At 48.6% G+C, this 15,196-nt stretch overlaps 3 protein-coding genes across 4 annotated transcripts; 2 read left to right on the top strand and 1 right to left on the bottom strand.

The window, feature by feature from the left end:
• The first annotated feature begins 526 nt into the window (after nt 1-526).
• LOC1268646 (UPF0488 protein CG14286) lies at nt 527-1,439 on the top strand. Its single transcript, XM_307208.4, has 2 exons — nt 527-878; nt 954-1,439. The coding sequence occupies exons 1-2, from the start codon at nt 644-646 to the stop codon at nt 1,367-1,369; spliced, it is 651 nt and encodes a 216-aa protein (XP_307208.4). The 5' UTR covers nt 527-643; the 3' UTR covers nt 1,370-1,439.
• A 642-nt stretch (nt 1,440-2,081) lies between these two features.
• On the bottom strand, nt 2,082-3,651 carry LOC1268647 (28 kDa heat- and acid-stable phosphoprotein). Of its 2 annotated transcripts, XM_061661149.1 has the most exons (3): nt 3,377-3,651; nt 2,681-3,145; nt 2,082-2,555 (listed from the first exon to the last, which is right to left on the bottom strand). In XM_061661149.1, the coding sequence occupies exons 1-3, from the start codon at nt 3,384-3,386 to the stop codon at nt 2,521-2,523; spliced, it is 510 nt and encodes a 169-aa protein (XP_061517133.1). In that variant the 5' UTR covers nt 3,387-3,651; the 3' UTR covers nt 2,082-2,520. The 2 variants fall into 2 exon arrangements, with proteins under 2 accessions (XP_061517133.1, XP_061517132.1); XM_061661148.1 differs by having other exon boundaries at nt 2,082-3,145; nt 3,377-3,633.
• Nucleotides 3,652-4,174: 523 nt separating this feature from the next.
• On the top strand, nt 4,175-14,865 carry LOC1268649 (uncharacterized). The gene is made up of 11 exons (XM_061655245.1): nt 4,175-4,786; nt 4,908-5,135; nt 5,213-5,471; nt 5,550-6,597; nt 7,119-7,374; nt 7,447-7,626; nt 7,702-8,547; nt 9,843-10,273; nt 10,343-11,473; nt 11,546-11,789; nt 12,759-14,865. Exons 1-11 carry the CDS (start codon nt 4,568-4,570, stop codon nt 13,845-13,847), a joined length of 5,931 nt encoding a protein of 1,976 aa, XP_061511229.1. The 5' UTR covers nt 4,175-4,567; the 3' UTR covers nt 13,848-14,865.
• The last annotated feature ends 331 nt before the right edge of the window (nt 14,866-15,196 follow it).

Here is a 15,196-nt window from a genome sequence, read left to right as displayed (position 1 = left end):
GCTCGACAGGTTGGGTATCCCACCAACAGATGGCGCTACCAGCTTTTTCTTGTTTTTAGAATGCATGAGTCGTTTGCCGTCTGCTAAACGAAATATTTTTATATTCCGTTTCGGTTGAGAACTTGAGTCGTTTAGAACACGTTTAGTGGCTGTTTAGTGAATTTTTGGCATTTTGGCATAGATTTTTGCTCGGAAAGATAGAAGGCTATATAGGTGATGATAAGTTAAAGCTTGTCGAAACACATGGCAAGTAAAAGACAGCAATATAATAATTAGTTATAATACGCCATCTATTGAGCTACCCGGTAAAGCTATGGAACTTTTATTTTTTTTCTATGCAGATCTTATTATCCAGTCGTTTAAGCTTAATCTGTGGTGCATCAAAAACCTGTTAAAAAATTATCTTTATATGACCTTGTTTACGTCTTGATTACTGCCCTTAACAAGGTTACCGTTTGGGAACGGAAGCTGGGAATACGATGTAAGCATTCGAACTCGAAAGAAAAACAACAACAAACCTTTGACATATGGCAGACAGACAGACAGACACACACCGCACAAACAAAACGCAGCAAAAACACCAAAACATCCGTCTGCGATCGCTCTCACCAAAAAACCCGGTCGGAAACATTAACATTCATAAATGGCACCGCCAAAAGTGAAACTGCACAAAAACACGGGCAAACTCAAGTATAGTCCACGGCCCGGCTCATTCCCCTCGCCAGCTCCGCAACCATCCGCACCAGCAACCGGAAATGCACCCGCTGCAGCCGAACCATCCGAAGCCGATCGACAGTTTGAGCTCGAGCTGTATTGGTGCATCCAGCAGCTAGAATCACAGCTGCACCTTCCAAATGTCCGCGAAAACAACAAAAAGTGTATGTATGGTCCTTGTTTCCGGTGCAAAAATCGTTCTAACTAATTATCTTTTCGCTTTGCGCTCCCGTGCACAGTGGAAGAAACGTCCAAGCTAATAAACACCCTTAAAAGCGGCACCCAACCGATCATCCGCAAGCGGCAGATCATGCGTACCACGTTCGGGGACTACCGGAGCCGGATGGCGGCCGAGGAGCAAACGATGGCCGTCAGCCCGGACAGTATTCGGTTCGAGGAGCCGAAGGAGAAGGCCAAATACCATTTTGTGAAAAAGTCGGCCATTTTAAGCGGCGACAAGAACTTTAAATTTAACTTCCCGAAAAGTGACAGCAACGGTGAGACGGAAACGGTACCGGGGGCAGCGCAGGTGGCCGTTGAGAAGGAGGGGCCGGCGAAAGGGGAGAAAAAGGTAGCGGCGGTAGTTGCTCCGGCGAGTGTAATTGTTCCTTCGGATAATTCATTTCGGTTTAACTTTGCTGTTGGTGGGGAATGAGCGCGTATCGTGGGGGAAGAGTTGGTTTTTGTACGTCGATAGCATTTAAATAAACGTAAGACAACGATAATATAGTTTTTTTTGTTTAGATAATCATTATAATCCTCGTCTAAAGGATGAACGGTGGAAGAATGGGAAACAATGGACAATACTAGCAAGAATATCATTAAAAGAGGCAGATGTAGCAGGATAGTTAAATTAATCAACCATTTTTAAATGATTCCGTTGCAAATTAACCTATATATAGGGTTTTCCAGGAGTTCTCATTGCTGTGGGACACTTTATTGACTCTTTCTTACTTGAAATGAACTTAATGTAGTGGGCAATTGGACTCACTAGTTGGACAAATCCAATAGGAATTTTCAAAGGTACCTGTCTGAAAAGGGTGCCATAGAGTCAAATTTCCAACATGAATTTCACTTCCCATGAGAAAAAGTCAAGGAAGTGTCGCACAATTATGAGAACCGCTGGAAAACTCTGTAAAAGCATCTTACTCAAATAATATTCGAGGAAGCAAAAGGTTTAAATTCCAGGGAATACTTCAATGTAACTGATAGGCAATATTATCCGCATAGGACAAACGAAAGAACTCCTCCAGCACACAATGCCTCACTATGTCATGTAATCAACAACGAGAATGCCTCCAAACATGAAATATCACATTTAAACTTGCTCCTTGAACCATTTCAACACACAGAAATAAAACCATACAGCCGATTGGAGTTTTATATTTATCTCTAAATATAAATTTACTGCATATATCGATATACAACACTCTCAGTAGGACAGGGGAATTGTAGTGGGGTGCAAAAACAGAAAAATTTCTTTTTTTTGCTACATTCTCAACTTATCCAACTAGAGAGAGAGAGAGGAGAGTAAAGGAAGTTAGAGGGATATTAAGGGAGGAGAAGGGATACATTTAAAGGAAGGGATGTTGTCTTGCTGACATGGCTCCAAGGACGGGAGAGTGCACACACACACGGGAAGCACTCATTCTGCGCCGAACAGAACAAACCAAAAGTATCGTAACTGGATTGCAGATCGCGATCGCGATGAACAAAATCGCGACCCCAAAATTACACACGTGTTTTGAATTGAATCGTACGTCTCGTTAACCTACAGCTGCACAGCTACGCGGCGATGATAAGCGCTTATGATGCGCCGCTCTTCATTTTGGCTTCCTTCTCTGATGGTGGAGATCGCGGAGGGTGTTGTGATGGCGGTAGAAAAGGAAAGGATAAAAGTTAATTATAACATTTCGCCACCGTGAGACACAGCGACCGACGAGAGCGAGACCGAGAGAGCACTTACCTTTCTTCTCCGCCTCGCGCCTTGCGGCCGCCTCCGCACGGTGCTGCTTGATGATGGCCAACCGGGCGAGATCCGCCTTCGCCTGGGCCGTTTTGCCCTCGGCGTGCCGCTTCTGGTAGGCGGCCGCTGCCCGCTGCTTCTCCAGCTCCTCCTTCTCCCGGCGGGTCAGCTGCGGTTCATCGTCCTCGGCCACCTCCTCCACCTTCCGGTGGGACTTTTTCGCCACCCGGTTCGGGTTCTGTATCTGTATCACACCCGCCGCACCCTTGGCATTTTCCTCCTCCTCCGATTCCGACTCGTCAGAGTCGTTTTCCTCCCCATCACCGTCCTCGTCCTCATCCTCGTCCGAGTCCTGTTCCCGCGTCTTGCGCCATTTCTTCTCCTCCTCGTCCTTCTTGCGCTGCGCTTCTAGCTCCTCCGGGTTGGTGAAGTTGCGATTGCGCCCCTTGTGATTAACGTACTTTCCTGCAAACAAACAAAACAAAACGAATCGCATCACAATCGGATCAGATCATTGGTGTCATTGTATCTAGCGGGATGCTGTGTTGTTTGCAGCAAACGAACAAGTATCGTGCAGTGCATTTGTTTTGCTCTCGTGTCCTTTGTTTGCCCACGTCCTTCCTTTTCCGCTGCAATTTTCTAGCTATCTCTCTCTTTCTCTCTTTGGTAACAAAGCAAACACACAGCATACAGTACCTCGAGGCATGGTTGCGAATTTGCACTGGCGTCGGATGAAAACAAGCTCGCGTCGAGAAGCTCTATCACAGTAAACGGGAAGCGGGCGGCTGCACCACCTTGCTGGAGTTCCGGACTGTGTATCGGTGGGACGGGTGGAAGCAGTGTTTTGCACAACCAAAATTACAATTTTTCTGCTGGCCAACAGTGCCGTAGCCCTCCAAACGTGTGCCCCGAAAACGAAACAGACAGCGAGCAGAAAAGCTTCCGTGGTGACAGCTGCTCAGCTCAGCACCAGTGTGACCAGATTTTTTCAAAATTCAAAAAAAAATGAATCAAACCAATGAAGCTTAGAGCCGTGGCAGTTTTCCATCTGATGCGATTTTATCAGTGCTGTCGTGGGCTATTTCGATTGACAATTTCGAATAAAATGCGCTTTTTTTTATTTAGATTGCGATTCAGATACGGGCCTTAATGATTGTCACGATGAAACGATCGAAGCTTGCCATACTTTCGTGCTAAAACATGGACGGTTTGACAGATGGAAAGTGTCGCCAAAAATGATCGCGGGAGATTTTTTGGGTCGCTTAGAAGCAGTGTTTAACTGTTAGTTTTTGTCACTACTGATTTCAATATTTTTGTATGGAGTTTAATTAAGCAATACGGCAAAGCCATTTATCCTTCATAAAAAATGGAGTTTAATGTATGGGTATTAATGAATGGGGAAATGATTTGATGGGTTCTCGATCAGTATTTTAAAAATATCAATACGGATAAATCTGTATTTCTGGTCACTCTGGCTCAGCGCAGAAGTCAGCTGTCAAAAGTGACAGCGCGCACAACCAACAGGTGCCAAAAGCGGAGTGGAAAGATTTTATATTGATTCACCTATTTTGTGGAAAATAATTGTTCCGAAAGGGCGCACTTAAAAAAAAGTATATTTTTAAACCTTAGAAAAATACAAAACTACCAACGCACCAAAGCAAAACCCCAAAGCACGGAAAACCGAAACACGATCGTCAGTCGTTCTCTCCCTCTCGCTCGCTCTCTCGCATTGTGCGGTATTGTGCAGTAACTGTCAAGTGAAAACGCTTATTCGCGGTATTCGACCGGTGCTACACAAGTGCATGCGGTGTGCGCTGCATTATGCACGGTAGCACTATTCGTGGGGAGCAGAACAACAGCGCCCGGAACGCTTGAGTTCAACGTACGATGGGCACGCCAGAGCACCAGAGCAACCGGAGCCCGTCAACGATGGAGTCTCGCATCTTCATCACGCACTACGTCAATCCGCACCAGTTTTGGTACAAACCGTTCCATCCGGGCAGCAGGAAGAAGCAACAGAAGCAGCTGCAGGATGCAATCGACGAGTACTGTGAGCAGCACTACCTGAACCAGTCCATTGGCCATTACGAGCCGGTGTTTGGAGAGGTAAGAAACACACCAACACACCCACACACATACATGGGATAAAAGCAAAAAAGGGAAATGGCTGCCTTCCCACAAGGATCGTTTCCTGAAGCGAGACTTATTTACCTTTCTTTTGTTGCAGGTAGTGGCCTTCTACGATCCATCGCTTGCCCGCTGGACCCGCTGCAGTGTGGACGGGGTGAGGGTCGATGGCAAGGGCACCCAGCGGTACCGGCTGTGGTCGATCGACGAGGGCTGCCCGAAGACGGTCGGCATCGAGCAGCTGCGACCACTGCCGGACCACTTCCACGACCGGTCGACGTCGGGCGTGAAGCGGGGAGCGATCAAGAACATCTTCCCGGCGCAATGTGTAAGAATGGCAATCAAGTTTATACCAAGAATTGCTTTCAATTCAACCTCTTCACTCTCTCTCTCTCTCCATCGCAGGTGTTCGATCCGCGCGAGGAACAGCTCCGGATAATGGAATGTGGCGGGTGGGCCGAAACGGCCAACATAATGCTGCGCTCCTTTATCGACAGCAACCAGCAGCTCTGCTTCATCAGCGTAACGCCCTACACGGTCGGGAAGGAGTCGATCCACTTCGGCGATCTGCTGTTCGTCACGAAAAGCAAGACGTACAATGCGGCGAACCTGCTGGTCGAGAACGCGATGGGATTGACGGTGGAGCCGAAGAATTTTATTATTCGTGAGTTGAAGCGCGTTCCCTGTGTGCTCTTTCGCCTGATTTTCTAATAATTGAATCATTTCCCCCCCACCGGCACAGAAATGCTAGAAATGGATGCAACGTTCTCCACCCGACCGTCCTCCATAGTGAGTGGCAGTCTGTCGCAGGGCAACTCGTCGGGCGATACGTATACGATACCGGTGGACCAGCAGCGCAACGAAGGCATCTCGCTGCTGAACGGCGTGAATGAGCGCGAGTTTGACGAATCGGTCAGTATGGTTGGGACGGGCGCGCAGAACAACCAACCCGTCGTCGTTGCTGACCCGCTTCCGGTACGGCAGCTGCCACCACCGTCGGTCCCGGTAGCTTCCACGGCTGCTTCCGATCGTACACCGGTGCCGCGCGAAGCAAGCAAATCGTCCGAATCGAGCGGTTCGAAGAAATCGATCGGATTGGCCCAAAAGCTGAAGCTGCTGAAGGCACAGAAGTTGAAAACCGCTTCTCCAAACACTAGCAAAGAGCGAGAATCTTCGAGCACGGGAACGGGCTCGCAAGCTTCCGGCCACCATTCCAACAGAGATCCGTTCGAGCAGATCCGTAAAGACGCGTACGCACTGACGATCGATGTCGGGCTGTCGGAGAAGGCCGAATATGAGCTTTTGAAGGCTGCAAAGGCAACGGAAACAAGCACGGCTAAGGTGGTTGAAGCACCACCAATGGAGCATAAACCGAAAGTGGTGGAAAATGCAGCAGTTGTGCCAACGAAGGCAGTGGAACCAAAAGCCAAGACACCAACCAAACCGATGCAAGTGCAAGTTACACCGACGAAGGCTTCACCACAACCGCAGAAAACCACTCCCAGCCCAGCGGCCATCAATTCAACCGCATCAACGGAAATGACACCACCAAGTGGTGCTGGTGGTGGTAGCAGTTTGAAGCAAAGGCTGATGCAAAGGATCGCCAACGCGAAAGCGCAGCAGCAAAGCAAGCAAAAGCAGGAACCGGAACAGCCGCAGAGTCCAGAGCTTAGTTTTGCACCGGCCGGCATTACCAATGACCAGCTCATACAGCGGTACCTGGAGCAGCCGACGGTTCAGAGTAATGCCGAGATGAAGAAGTTTGAAAAGGTTATACAGGGAGAGAAATGGTAAGCGTTTTGTTTTTGGTTCCTTTTGGGTGTTGCAGATGACTAGCTGAGTAGTAGTGTTTAGAATTGTTGAGGAAAAATCAATCCTTTTTTTTAGAATTGCCCAAGCATGACGCAAGCCTAATAATACTCGAATGGAAGTATTTTTCTAATCGTTTTTTTTTTTGTATTTCATTTAAATCGTGTGTAAAGTAATGTGAAGAACTTTTCTTTTCTTTTGATTTGCATTACCTTAACTTTTGCTTGACAATTTTCTTACTATGTGACCAGCGAACGAACAGAGAATTACGTGTAAAGTATTGTTTCTTTTTGGAAATACGTATACAAAACGGACAAAATAAAATGAACTGTACGTGAACTGATATAACCCTTCTTACTAATACACCGTATGTGTGTGTATGTTACTTGTTTGAGAATGCGTTTACTAACTCGATATGCTTTCCAACGATCTGATAGGCGAAAGTTTCGAAATCCTCTAAAACTCACCAAACTCTATTGTTCTTCTCCAAAAAAAATTGTAGCATATTTTCCCGCCGAAGCCACTACCGCGTCCTGGTGCACGGTGCGAAAACGCCGAAACCGATCGATCGCATTGCGGCGGCCAACTTTAGCCCGCGCGTGCACCAGGAGCTCGACCAGCTCGGCATCAAATCGCTGCAGCGCCTGCAGGCTTACTCGTGGCCCCACATACTGCGCGAAAACTCGTTCATCTGCGTGAACGGTGCGTCGACGGGGAAAACGTTCGCCTACCTGCCAGCCGTATGTTCCGTGGTGCAGGTACGAGTGGTGGGGCATTCTTGTGGGATTGATTGTGTTTTACTAATTTGGGTTTTGTTTTCTTCATCACAGAGACAAATCGAAGAATCGCTGGTGGAGGCTGCCTCCGGTCCGGTAGCCATCATCGCCACCTACACGTCGCGCGAAGTGCAGCGGATTGCGTTCTTCTGTCGCAAGCTGCTCCATTCCGAGGCGCACGCCGACCTGGCCGTGGTAGAGTGTTACGGCATACGGGATGTGACGAAAGCATGCGTAAGTTTTCCTCGCTGAATCTAACTTTTTATATTTATTTTTTTCTAAACTTAACTTTTACTCTCATTTGCGCAGAATCTGCTGTACAACGGTTGCGCGATCCTTGTCACGACAGCACCGGCCTACCGGCGGCTGTACGAGCTCGCACCGGAAGCGTTCGCCCGCAAGCGCATCCAAACGGTGGTGATTGACAATCTCGAGGAGATACTGCCCCATTTCGGGCCGGAGCTGCAGCTGCTGTGCAAGAACTGCGACAAGGAGGGGCTGCAGATGATCGTCACCGCCGGCTACTGGATGCCGATGTTGGCCAAGTTTCTGCAGCGCTATCGCAACATGGTGATCTGCATCGGTGCCTTCCTGGAGGCGGCCGTCTACGCGAAGGCCCGCTTCGTCATCCAAACGTTCGTGGGCGAGGAGCGCAAGCAGACGGAGCTGATACGGCACCTGAAGCAGCACGACTACCGCAGCGAGCGGACGATCGTGTTCGGCAACGATAGCGACGATCTGGTGCCGATCGTGAACGCGCTGCGCCAGAACTCGATCAACCACATCGTGGGCAGCGAGCGGATGGTGCTGCAGCAGCATGCCGGGTTTAGCAACTGGGACGAGCTGCAGCCGGGCGATATGGTGGTGCTGGTGTGCAGCGACACGGTGCTGGGTGATTTGAAAATTTCCAAAGCGCAGCATATTATCCACTATTCGCTGGCGGCAACGTGGTCGTCGTTTACTAGGCGGTATGCCTGCTCGTTCGGCTATTATGACTGCCCTTACCTGCCGGCCAAGGGGAAGGAAGGGGGGAAAGGGCTGGCCTCATCGTTGGTGTTGCTGAATGAGAAAAACAATCAACAGCTGCCGAGGCTGGTGGACTTTCTGGAGCTGCACCAGGAGCAGATCCCGGAGGAATTGGCCGTCAATGCGCAGGTGAGAGGAAAGGGCTAGGTTGTGAAATCCCGAAAAAAAACTCCCCCAAATGGAGCAGATTGCATGATCGAATAAGCTTTAAAAATTATGATATATGACGCTGTTCTAGACAGGATCTTAATATCTTCCCTTCAAATCATTTGTAGTTTTCCAAAAAAATTACTCCAAAAATGGTTATAGAATCATCTACTTTTCAGACATCATGACAGAGTTTATCTAGTCAACGGATCATTGTAAACTTTTTTTCCAATCCGTACACATTCGTTTCATCCTTGGCAATTGACAGTTGACAGTTGCCAGTTGAATGATCATTGGAGTTTCCTTTCCTATCGCTGGATTTAATGCTTTAAATGTTTCAATGTGTGTACATTCCTAGCACGTTGAATTGCCTACCAGAATCTATCTATTGATAAGGTCCCCTGAAAATTTACATCACACTGCCATGTTTGATTTCTTGGAAGATTAGTTTAAAGACTGGTCTAGTTGTAGTTCTAGTTCTGGTTTGTGATCAACTATTAAACTAAAAGGGATCACAGAGGTTCTCAGAGGTTCTGATAATTTGGGGACACTTACTTAACTCCTTGTTACACGAAGTTACAGGAAGCGGACAATACTGCATCCTTTTTGGACAGGCACATTGAAAATTCCTGTTGGATTCTATTGGAATGCGCCAATTCTAAAAAGGATGCCGTAGCGTCCACTTAACACACACACAAAAGTAGTTAAAAAAGTGTTCCAAAATCCTCTGTAATGATTGGAACAAACCGTGTAATGAAGATTCCGAGCTACACATAGAGTAAATAACCTTCCAGATCATCTTGGTTGGAAGTCTTTTTGTCATTCCAACGAGTTACACTTTTTTGGGTCAGTTTCCAATATTATCATTAACAGTTTCGAAACTGTCTTGATAATCAATGCATTGGAATAAAGAGGCCTGGTACCGGTAAATTTATTTGATAGTTTCAATGGTAGGATCCTGAAATGAAGCGCAGGCTCTAAATAATAACCTAACCTACAAAGAGTATTACCTTTGAAGCTCTTTTGTGTACGGTTAATATCCTTTTTTCATGTCTTTTCATTCGATAATATACTCTGTTATAAGTACGAAACTTATAGAAAGATCTTGCTGAATACACTGGGAAGATCTTAATCATTCTCCAAAATTTTAAACCCCATTTGTCCTTTAGTCTTCTTGTACAATCAATATCCTTTTTAAATATAAATTGAAACCATTTCCGGATCGTTTCCCTTTACTAAATGTACATTTCCATTCACTCGCCGCCTGCTCGTTCCAGAAAATTCGAAGCATTCTCGAGAGTTCCCGAGTCGCTAGCGGACGTGCCGTGTCCATGCTGTGCACGTACATACTCGGCTTTGCCGTTTGCCGTGCTGCCCGGAACTGCGTCTTCCGGCACACCCTCACGCTGGACGATCTGGCCCCCGACGGTGTGCCGCGCAGTGGCAAAGTGCGCATGAAAATCTGCCACGTGTTTTCGCCGGCTCACTTTGCCGCCCGGCTGGAGCACCATTGCCCTGCGGGCGAGTCCGAATGGACCGTGCTGAACGATACCAAGCGCTACATGCTGCAGGATATGGCGCTGCAGGTATACTTTAACAACGAAAGCCGGCACCAGATGCATGGCGACCCGCACCGGAACGATCTGTGCGTGGTGTTTGAGGATCAGAAGTATTGGCGCTGTCAGATCGTCAACTACGACGAGACGAAGTAAGTTTACCGTACGCCTGCAGATGGTTTTTCATTATCAGAATAACTTATTTCCCATCCTTCTTGTAGAACTGATAACGTTGAGGTACAGCTGCTCGCCATCGACACCGGGCGGATAATGCACATGAAGGCGTACGCGCTACTCCATCTGCCGGAACAGTTTCGAGCGCTGCCGGCCCAAGCGATCAACGTGCGGTTGGCCGCCATCGTACCGCACGATTACGAGCAGGATTGGGACAAGATCGCGACGAATACGGTGCGCCGCTGGATCGAAAACTATGCCACGCGCCCGAACTGCAGCATTCAGGGCAATGTGCTGCTCGCGCTCAAGGATACGGTGTGGGTCGATGAGCTGTATCTGGTGGAGGAGCTGGATGGCATGAAAACGACGGTAACGGTGGAACGGATCCGGGCGTCCCTGATCGCCAAGCAGTACGGGGTGGGCGATAAGGAATCGTTCGAGCGGATCCGGAAGCTGGTGCGGGACTGCGAAAAGCACGGCATGCAATTGTTGCGCCGCGAGGTGGAGGAGCTGGAGCGAGATGGCAAAGCGGGAGCTGCTGCTGCGATGGACGATGTGTTGGAAATGGTGGAAGGCGTTGGAGAAGACGAATTGATGCGTGGTGGCATCGGGACGGGAGAAATTAGCTTCGATTCGAACGAAACGCTCAAGCAGCTGGTGCATGTGGACGTGCCCATCAAGGACGATCAGGGCATGAGGGTGTCGGATGATGAGCATGAGAAACAAAACGACAGCAGCGAGTCGGATGATCGCGGTAAGCAGATATCAGACCAAGAGCAGGGAAAGGAAGCGGAACAAATGAATACAATGGAGTCGTCGGCGACTTCAGATGAAATTGACAATGGCAAGCGGCAGCAGACGACGATTGCTCATGCAACACCACCAGCAGTGCCTGATGATGATGATGAGGGTGAAGTGTTGCAAAAGTTACCAGAAATTGTAACGACACCGGCTGCAGAGGAATCCTTCGCGGAAGACACTGACATTGTGCAAAGTAAGCTGATGCCAATCGAAGCGGACAGTACCATGTCCTCGTCCAGCTCGTTCGAGCTCGTTTCGCCCGCACAGGAGGCAACGGCCCAGTACCAGTTCGATTCGCTGTTGGTCGGCAAGAACTACAGCGTAATGATTGGCCACTATCTAACACCGGACAATTTTTATGTCTCTCAATCCAATAGGTAAGATGGAAGCGGCGCCCCCCGAAGTGCTTTTTTCTCCTCTAACACTTCTTCCCATTTCTTATTTACCAGAATTCGTGAGGTGGACGCTTTGATCAAAGATTTTACCAAGGAACCTTTAACTCCGCTAAATCATCCACGCGTCGGTCAGCACTGTTTGGCGCTGTTCGAGAACTTTTACCACCGTGGCCGTATTGTGGGCGTGCTGCCAGAGAGCAGAGAAGTGGATGTATTCCTGGTTGACTTTGGTGGCACCGTGCGATGCCGGGAAATCTTCAAAGCCTCGGATAACCTGCTGAGCAGTGTTCCGTTTCTGGTAGGATACGACTTTGTTGGGGAATAGTGGTGGGAGCTCAGAATCGGAACTACCTGGTTTCGATTCCATGTGCGGAATCAATTCCGGAGTCGAATTCGATTCTGGAGCCGACTTCGATTCCGATTCTGAAGCAGACTCTAAAGCCGATTCCGTAATCAACTTCGATATCGATTCCGGAGCCGATTCCGGAGTAGACTCTAAAGCCGATTCCGGAGCCAATTCCGAATCCGACTCCGATTCTGACTCCGATTCTGATCCTAGAGCCGACTTCGGAGTAGATTCCGGAGACGACTCCAATTCCAAATCCGGAGCTGATTCCGGAGCCAACTCCGATTTCGACTCCGATTCTGACTCCGATTCCGATCCCAGAGCCGACTCCGACTCCGAATCCGGAGCAGACTCTGAAGCCGATTCCAGAGCCAACTCCGCATCTGATTCCGGAGTAGATTCTGGAGCAAACTCCGATTCTGAATCTGGAGCAGACTCTGAAGCCGATTCTCCAGCCAACTCCGATTCCGTTTCCAATTCCGGAGCCGACTCCGATTCTGGAATAGTCAGAATCAGCTCCAGAAAAGGAATTGATCCGGAAATAACAATCAGCCCTGGAATCGGAATCAGAATGAAATTCATTCACGGAATCTCCATGAGAATCGATCGTTTACAAATAAATTTGGGTTCTTGGTGGCTATCGATACAATCGTAGCTTCACAGCATCCAAACGCCTATTCTCATGGAGGCATTGGATTCGAATTTGATTCTGGATTCGATTCCGGAACCGTTTTCTGAGCCGTTTTCTGAGCCGATTCCGATTCCGGACCTACTATCCGGAATCGATTCGACAAAAATTCGTAGCTAGTCGCAATCGATTCCGACCAAAACTTCATTTTTCTCATCACTAGTTGGGAAATCTTCCATCCTTTTTTCTCACCTTTACTCTCCATCCCTTTCTCTCCCCCGCTCTCTCGACAGGCAATTAAAGGTTCGTTTGCGCACATCCATCCACCGGGCGGTGCAACGGAATGGACCGGCGAAGTAGCCGACGCCATCTACGACCGTTGGTTGGAGCAGCACAACCAGGGCACGATGTACGCCATCGTCACCAAGGTGCTGCCGTGGGTAGAACAGGACGGGGAGCAGCGAATCGAGGGCTGCCACCGGTACGAGATGGTACTGTGCGACGCGAACTCGCAAGACATGTTTTCCATCGTGTCGGACATCGCGTACGACGGGCTAGCGATGTGGGTGGGCAACGAGGACGGCGTCAGCAGCACCGTTCCCGACACGGACGAGGATGACAACTTCACGCAGGTTAACTTTACGCACGAGGAGCTGATGGAGCTGATGCAGAAGGCATCGTCCGCACCGCGGAACGGTGGGGCGACGCACGGCCCAGCACGTGCCATTAAGGAGGCGGTGCCCGATTCCCGCTGCAACGCGGCGGAGCAGCTGCCGGTGGAGAAGAAAGTGGCGGGCAGATCACTGGAAACGTCCGACGATGAGAAAAGTGCCATACGGGCTGCACGCAGGCAGCGGCGCACGTTGAAAGAGCTCCGGCTCGACTGTGACTACCGCTTTCCGTCCACCGTGTGGGACCAGGACGAATACTTCGTGGTGCTGCACGTGCACGCACCGGACGTGAAGCGGTACAATCTTACGCTCACGCACACCAGCCTGCTGCTGCAGTTTGTGCGCGAAGATGAAGGTGAACGGTTCGTGCTGGGGCTAACGCTACGCAACCCGATCGTACCGCGTGACTCCGTGCACGGAGTGCGGGGGCTTACGATAGTGTTGCGGTTGCGCAAGCTAGTGCCGGGGCTGCGATGGCTCACGCTGGACACGCTCGGCAGCAAGCGGCTGCGCTGGGTTCAGTTTGGCCGTGGAGGTGGTGCCGGTGACTCCAGCTCGGATGAAATGGTGAAGGAAAATCGGTGGAAGGATCTGCTGCGGGCCCACCTGGACAGCAGCTCGGTCGATAGTGTAGGGTCGGGGAACGAGCAGACGCTGCAGGACGATTCCGATGCGGAGGACGAGGACGGTGTGTTTCTCGGGTTGAATTAGGAAGGGGGTGGTGTCTGCTTTCTGACTACAGAAAGAGAGAGAAATTAGTTTTTAATGTAATGAACGGTTCAAGAATTAAGAAGATGAATTCCAACAGCCTGCAAAAAGGGGACAGTACAAAGCAAAGAGAGCAGCATTTTATAGCATTGTGAAGAAAACGAATATAACGATTTGTTACCAAACCAAGGGAAATGACAGAACAGTAACAGGTTGGCTGACAAGTCCCCGGTCTAGCGAAGAAAAACACATTTTTTTGTCAAAATTCGGTTTTTATTATTCAAAATAGTTCCCTTCAAAAGCGATACAACGATTATAACGACCTTCCAATTTTTTGATACCATTTTGGTAGTACTCCTTCGGTTTTGCTCGCGCGGCACCCATTTTGCACAGAGCTTCCGCATATCCAAATATTGATGAATGATATGACCAACACGTTCCTTTGATATCTTTAAGGCCATCTGCTATCTCGATCAACTTCATTTTACGGTCATTCAAAATCATTTTGTGGATTTTTTTTATGTTTTCGTCGGTAACCACCTCTTTCGGGCGTCCACTGCGTTCACCGTCCTCAGTGCTCATTTCACCACGCTTGAATTTTGCATACCAATCAATTATTGTTGATTTCCTTGGGGCAGAGTCCGGACTCTCATTATCAAGCCAAGTTTTTGCTTCCACTGTATATTTTTTCCCTTCAGAAAACAGTATTTTATCAAAACACGAAATTCCTTTTTTCCATTTTTTTCACAGTAACAAAAATTGCTTGACGAAAGACGCTCTGTCTCACAAATTAATTGATATAAAGACGCCAAATTTTAACACGAATCATTTGAAGGTTGGTACTATATAAAAATAATATGCATTTAATACTAGCGGCGCCATGAATGTGTCAGATCGGGGACTTATCAGCCAACCTGTTATGTTCTGCTACGAGAATTCCGTGATTTACATTCTTCATTTACATGCATTTCCGACATTGTGCAACGAATTGTGAAATAAATTGTGTTAAAACATTTGTAAATTAGTGTGCTTTAAATTGACACTAGTGAAAGAATGAATAATGTTGAATAAACCATTTAAATTTGTAATCCCCTTTTTGCGCAGTGTTTGTCGCACATGATACCCGCTACCAGCAACACGTGGTTTTGCGTATGTTCGCCGAATTGCGCGCAATCTCGCTCTTTCACGTCCATGGCACACAAACACAGCTGTTTTAGCGCGAAAGCGGTCAGCCTGCCTGTAAATCGCATGCCCCCCTGTTCGCTGGCTTCTACACATACAGGACGTAGCAACTACACGCGCAGTGGCGTGCGCGCGCCTCACAGCTGCTGCTACACACACGCGCCCCGTGT

The sequence above is a fragment of the Anopheles gambiae genome, chromosome 3, assembly GCF_943734735.2.
Source record: "Anopheles gambiae chromosome 3, idAnoGambNW_F1_1, whole genome shotgun sequence".
In the NCBI taxonomy this organism is placed as follows: domain Eukaryota; kingdom Metazoa; phylum Arthropoda; class Insecta; order Diptera; family Culicidae; genus Anopheles; species Anopheles gambiae.
This window is presented reverse-complemented; position numbering and strand designations above follow the sequence as displayed.

Excerpts from the sequence above, each read along its gene's own strand:
- LOC1268646 (XM_307208.4), top strand. The coding sequence starts at position 644 with ATGGCACCGCCAAAAGTGAAACTGCACAAAAACACGGGCAAACTCAAG. Across the intron at positions 879-953 it reads CCGCGAAAACAACAAAAAGT|TGGAAGAAACGTCCAAGCTA; the intron begins GTATGTATGGTC and ends TCCCGTGCACAG.
- LOC1268649 (XM_061655245.1), top strand. The coding sequence starts at position 4,568 with ATGGGCACGCCAGAGCACCAGAGCAACCGGAGCCCGTCAACGATGGAG. Across the intron at positions 6,598-7,118 it reads GTTATACAGGGAGAGAAATG|CATATTTTCCCGCCGAAGCC; the intron begins GTAAGCGTTTTG and ends AAAAAATTGTAG. Across the intron at positions 10,274-10,342 it reads GTCAACTACGACGAGACGAA|AACTGATAACGTTGAGGTAC; the intron begins GTAAGTTTACCG and ends TCCTTCTTGTAG.